The following is a 6,442-nucleotide window of genomic DNA, read 5'->3' on the forward strand; positions in this document are numbered from 1 at the left end:
TTTACCACTGCATTCAGAAATTTCAATCACCAAATAACTCCTAAACTAACCATTTCAGAGTTTGATTGACAGGTGATGTCAGACGCAAACTAGTATTATTATCTCTGGCTCTGATTATAACCCATACAGGTATTGCCGACAAACATAGATGTACAAACCTCGTATTCTCTGCACAACATATTCCTGATTAGAGTGGATGTCCAAGTACGGCAGCACCATTTTGAGAGTTTGTACGCTTTTACTTCTTGTTAGTATCACATGTCGTAATGATGATATACTAACTTCTAAATTGGTGGAAAAGAAAAAAAAGAAAGAAAGAAAACAAAGAGAAAATTTATATATGCTTTAATTTAACACTCATGCATTATACACCCTGTATGTATTTTACTTCCTGCTCCTGCTGCTACATGTCCAACTTTTATTGTAGATATTATTGACCTTTTCGGTAAATCCAATAATTCCTTGCGGTTAGACCCATGATGTCATTATTTTTCATGTCACGCAGATGCGCACATCATTTAGCGCACATCGTTGTGTCGCATTTAGTCTCCGTCAGACTGTATACGGCTATCACGTTAGGAACGACAAGCATTAAGACCGACACAAACAGGCTGTGAAGGAGACTACTGGGCATTGCAAGTCGGGTCTAACTGCAAGGAATTATGGGATTTACCAAAAAGGTCAATTGTTTGGCTTACTAACGTGTTCTGTAAAAGACAACTTGCCTATTGATTGCATGAAAGATGCAAGTGTTTTGTTATTATCACACACTTACAACCATCTTGCAATTCAACTGATAAAATGACTTACCTCCTATCTGCAATTCAGCTCTTCCTTCTCTCTTGAGAGCAGAGTTGACTTCATCTATGGCTCGAACCAGAGACCTTAAAATGGTCTGGGATATATACTAAAATAAATGCAAAACAACAATTCATTACAAATTACAATTTTGTGATGTGTGGTTACGAGTCTTATTATAATGATTTTGACAAAGTATAATGTAATATTAGTAGGAATTAAATCCTCCCCGGTAACTCAAATATAAAGTTGCTACCCATGCTCATTAATCACCCCTCAAAACAGACCCCTAAATAAAATAACCATTTCCCTCTAAATGGTGTAACATCCCTTTTTAATAATTTATGGCAAAAAGAGACCCTAAATATAAATATGGCTGAAAATGGACCCATAATTGGCCAAAAAGTTGATACCAACTTGATATTTGAGTGACCCCGAAGGATCTATTATGTTTCAGCTACGGTGACACCTCATGACGTCACACTGCACAAATTCCATTCACTGACAGAGGAGGTTGATGTATGTGAATGCAATCATTGATTTGTTAGGAATTGAACACAGCACCTGTCTCATCAAAAACTCTTTGATAGTGACAGATGTGTTATCGAAGCTAGAACAGATGATAGCCCTTTTGTAAAATTTGAATGGAAAATCTGATTTGATACTCCAGAAGCAAAATTGAAGCTCAGATGACTCACCATGCGAAGATTTGCTATCCAGCCTTCCAATTCATCTCTGACGATGCCACACTTGCCCCACACCTCCTCTGCCCCATATGTCGCTGGGTAGTCTGGGTCGTCATCGTTACGGGCTGGGGACTGAGGTGACCGACTAGCCAACTGGTACTGAAATTTGCGTAGTAGTGGAGTAAAGTCAGCGGCTGATCGGTTGATAGACCAAAATGATGGTGACCCACTGGGAGAGGATTCTGAGCTTCCTGTTGATAAAACAAATAAGAAAATAATTCAGAATTAATCCACTCACAAAATCTAACTGCAACATATTTCTTTTTCTCAAAGGTTGTGAGGGGAGGGCCAAGGGACACATTTTTATGTCAATACAAATCAAGGCATTAACAGCTGTTATCATTACGGTAAAGCTGAGGGGTTGGCGCCTAGATAGCTGTTAACCTCCTTTTTGAAGCTGGCCTGTTTCACAATGCCTGGAATGTGAGGCGAGAGTGCATTATATTTCAGCAAAGTAAAAGAAAACAGGACTATATGCAAGATTAGGTGATGAAAAAACCACCCTGTTCTACAAGCATGACCAATTGATTTTGACAGGATTGTTTTGAAAAAATCCATAAGATTTTAAAAATATTTTTGCAAATATGTTCAGATTTTTCAAGCTTTCTGTGATTTTTTTAGGGTCATTTAGCCTCTTTCAGAATTAAAAAAAAACACATCCCAAAACTTTTCTCTAACATATATACAATGAATTCCGTTAACATTGCTTCAAACCTCTTCCGGAAGTCATATTTGATGAGTTTTTTCATTGAAAATTCACTTCTAATAAACGCTCCCCCTTTTGAAAAGGCTACCCCCGGGCTTCTAATAGAGTAAACATGGTACATCTTACCAAGTTGGTGTCTTCTCTCTTTTTCCTCGTATGACTTTAAATAACTATTCAGTGCATTCTTATCTGTTATGATGGCATCTGAGGTGACTGAAAAGGAAAAATTTAACATTTTGAATTATAAATTGCAGACTTTTTTTAAGTGAAGAAAAGAGTCAAACAAAATAAATAGGACAAAACAAAATGAACAAACAAAGATAAAAACAAACAAAAACTATAAATGAAAGCTATCCCTACAGAGTTGTTTCCAAACCATTTTCACCAGTGTCACATGTGGGCTGTGTAATACTAATAGTATACAGAAGTGGGGTTTTGATAGAGGGAATCTGGGCTTTTCAACAATGTTCATCATTGGCTTTTATACAAACCAATCAAACACATCGCAATCAAGTATTCTGAAGCCCGACAGATCACCCCCATTGTAGGACTATTTTCCTTACCTGTACTTGGTGACCTCTGTACAGGTGATGACTGATGATGTCTGGATCTTAGAAGTGAATTGCTGCTACTGTTGTCACGGTACATAGGTGAGGCAGGTGACTGACGTGGACTCGTTGCTGGTGTCTGAAAAAGGTAACAAAAAATCTTTATGCAATTTAAACATGGATCAGAGAATCAATTCTCGCAATGATACTCCTAAATTGGTTTGCGAGGATTAATACGGACTTGTTTAAATGTTTTAGTAAACAAAATGTGGGTAAGATGAGAATCAATTCATCAAAATTGCACCCCTGATGTCTGTGAAAAGTTCTCTAAATTACTATACCATGCATAACCCCTAAACCCTATCCTTATCCTATGACTTCTATTTTTTCTAGTAGGTTCTGCAGGCTCTATGGCCGTATGTGACCCATATTATCCATTACCACACAGTTGTCTGTGATTACTGGTAATGTGATCAGCTGTTGGACGACTCACTGACAAATAAACATTGCTCTACACATATCTAGTTTTGACAGTGCATATGTCGCATGTACCTTGGTGTAGACCAATGAGAAAGAATACTTTGAAAAATATTATGAAGTTAGACTCTACAAGTGGCATAGATTTTTAATAGTGTTATATAGCACTCTCTCTATAATACTATATCAGTAAGACTCCATACCACAGAACAATCTCACCACAGCAGTGCCAAAATGATAGCTTTATCAAAGACAACTTACCATCGATGTGAACGACTGTTGTGGAGTCACATAAGGGGAACCCTGAGATGCAAACGAAGTAGAAAACACTGGGGAGTTATGATGAGACTTCATCCGTGAGCTAGGGGGCGTTCCATGGAAGCTGCTATGTGGTGTGCTCACGCTGGCGGATGGATATAGATAGGTGCTCGGTGGCTGAATCGTTGGGCTGCCCGTGTAGGAGTTGAGATTTGAAGGCGCTGAGGCGATCCTTCTGGTTCTGGTTTTAAAGCCAACATCTGAAGAAAAAAACACAAGAATGTTTGACTAAAAAGTTTTCATGAGCTTATATATTACTAAATTCAAAAAGGGAATAAGAAACATATTACTCTTCATTAAAAAAAATTGCCATTTTGGATTGGCATGGATGAGACCAAAAGAGAAAACCTCATATTTGTTTTAGGAAACTTGAACTGCATGATGCTTATATGTGACCTGCTCCAACAAAATGAGAGTTAAGTTAATAGTTTCGAGACTCCTGGTTGCTAGATTGATGTTCTTTGTTTGATGCGCACAGGTGCATGCCAGTAGTATGTCTTTGTGAATAAGGCATTCTGTATGCTAGTAGTATGTCCTTTGTGACTGGAGCACAACATGAACAATTGGACATTCACAAACGACATATTACTGGCTTGTACATGTGTGCATCAAATGAGGAAATCAAGATATACACGTTTGTGCTAATGTTTTCTAATCAGAAACGAGTCTCCGAGTATTTCTAATTTTTACTGGGGCCTGAGCACTGATGAAGACCTCAGCATCGCTGGATTTAGATGTTTTTGCTGACTTCGAACTTTTGCCATGTTCAAAGACTTTTGTCTGACACAGCGTTTATTTTATAGGCCTATTGGTCTAACAGCTCGCATCCAAACACTTTACTTGGAAAACCACTTTTATCAACTCAGCAGCCAGGATGTCTCGAAACTAACAATTTGCGACTTTACGCTAATTTTGTGGGAGCAGGTCACATAAAGAGGATGTGTCAAAGAAGTTTGCATCAACAATGTCTGGCATAATAAAAAAAATATATAGTCACAATATACTAGGCAAAAACAATATTTTTTAGAAAGTAGATGAACATAATTACATGTTGTGAACATAGTGAGCCGTAGAAACAATTGTGTTTACCTGTACCAAGGACATGGCGAAAACAATTTCAACATAAAATTTTTTTTACTTCCATGTTTGAAATGAAACAAAAAGTGTAATTATCACATTTTCTTCATAATGTTACAGCCATACCTTTGTCTTTCACTCCTAATAATGATTTTTCCATCGGAGACAGATGAATTGGATCCTGTACTCTTCTGATGGTTGGTACAAGGAATTTCCCCAAATCTACCACTGTATTGATGGTGAAGAGTACTGCCAAGGCGCATGCCACATACCATATGGATGGGTGATGAACCTCAAAGAATTCACCTACCGTGTGAAAGGCTCTGAAAATAACGAGAGGAAATAGTATGAGTCCTGCAATATCATTGAGCTCTGATGGGCTTTTCTGAAAATGTACTTATTCTCAGCAGTTCTGTCACCTGCCCTGAACATCCCAATCTGTCCCAGTGCAGTTTGGACGTCGCAAGTTCACAGCACACAATTTTTATTATTATTATTAGAAAACATTTATAAAGCACATTTAAAACCTAAAAACATCTCAATGCGCTAACAAGCAAATCAACAAAAGCAACAATATAGAGTACTCATTACATAGCAAGTTAAAAAAAATAATGTTGGGAAAAACATGACAAAAGTTACACAAGGAAAGCTTACAATGCACAGAACCTGATCTTTATGCATCATTAAAGTGTGCATTCAATAAGGGGGGATGATGATAAACGGATGGGATTTGCTACTTGCAAATAAGAATTTTATAATTATAACCCGATTCAATGCAGGATGACACTACCATTAATACCAACTTGCTAAATTAGCAAAATGAAAATAATTGGTATAAATTTTGAAGTTACATTTGTACAGGCAAAGCCCCTAATTTTCACACGAGTCAACACATTGAAACTGTCAATCATGTAATGTGTATTCACAGAATCTTGTAGAAGACTGAAAAACTTACAATTCCAGATAACAGATAATCGCAAGCATGCAGTTACAGGCAGCCCAGGATAATGCTGATTTGGAAGCACTATTCCCAGCTTGTCTCCTTAGTGTCTTCTCCACAAGCGGAGTAGAGGCGCTACCGATGTGCTGTTGCTGAACATTCTCCATTATCTATATTGACAATCTGAAAGGGAAAAAGGTGAAATGACAGACATTTACAGTTTGCTGTTGTCGTCAGTTAGAATATTTTGAAAGCAATAAAATCCTGTTAGTGTCTCAAGTTTGGGGCGATTAATCCACATTTCTATTTTTTTCTCTCGGATTTTTCTAAGAATTCATCAACCTGGTGTTAGAATTTCCAGTGACCGTGCATAGTAGTAGTTGATTTTTTTCTACACGTTTTTTTTCTTCTTCATTTGGGTATATTTGTAGGCATGTTATTTAAGAAATAAAGGGTAATGCATTATCCTTTACACGCAAATAATGTGTCCGAGGCAGTAAAAGCGTAAATATTGGGTGAGGCGCAGCCGAACCCTATGCCTGGTCAAGCACCCTCACAGACCCGAATGTAGTGAGGGTGCTTGGTATATCCGCCATCTTTCAATTACAAATTTAAGCTTTATGAGAAGCCTATTTTAGTTGCAAAATGAGAACACAGAGTGGCTTATCTTTAACCCACATTCTCAATCTCTCATGCCAAAGGTTCAAATAAAACGATCCCTAACTAATTATCAAAAGATCGTAAATTAAATTTCTTGAAACATGCCGGCGAAAAGATTTGTTTACCAGTAACAATCCTTGTTCCGACACCAATTCCGTTCATTCGGCAAAAC

General features: G+C 37.6%; 1 protein-coding gene across 2 annotated transcripts in view; it reads right to left on the reverse strand.

The window, feature by feature from the left end:
• LOC140159114 (transmembrane protein 209-like) overlaps window positions 1-5,790 on the reverse strand; it is a 31,353-nt gene extending 25,563 nt beyond the window's left edge. For both annotated transcript variants that reach the window (XM_072182466.1, XM_072182469.1), the window contains exons 1-8: window positions 5,626-5,790; window positions 4,797-4,993; window positions 3,537-3,793; window positions 2,814-2,937; window positions 2,377-2,463; window positions 1,497-1,735; window positions 811-907; window positions 159-284 (exon numbers count right to left, since the gene is read on the reverse strand). In XM_072182466.1, the coding sequence (XP_072038567.1) occupies window positions 159-284; window positions 811-907; window positions 1,497-1,735; window positions 2,377-2,463; window positions 2,814-2,937; window positions 3,537-3,793; window positions 4,797-4,993; window positions 5,626-5,777 (1,279 nt within the window). In that variant the 5' untranslated portion in view covers window positions 5,778-5,790. The remainder of the gene's footprint in view (window positions 1-158; window positions 285-810; window positions 908-1,496; window positions 1,736-2,376; window positions 2,464-2,813; window positions 2,938-3,536; window positions 3,794-4,796; window positions 4,994-5,625) is intronic.
• Window positions 5,791-6,442: the final 652 nt, after the last annotated feature.

The sequence above is a fragment of the Amphiura filiformis genome, chromosome 8 (assembly GCF_039555335.1).
Source record: "Amphiura filiformis chromosome 8, Afil_fr2py, whole genome shotgun sequence".
Taxonomy (NCBI): domain Eukaryota; kingdom Metazoa; phylum Echinodermata; class Ophiuroidea; order Amphilepidida; family Amphiuridae; genus Amphiura; species Amphiura filiformis.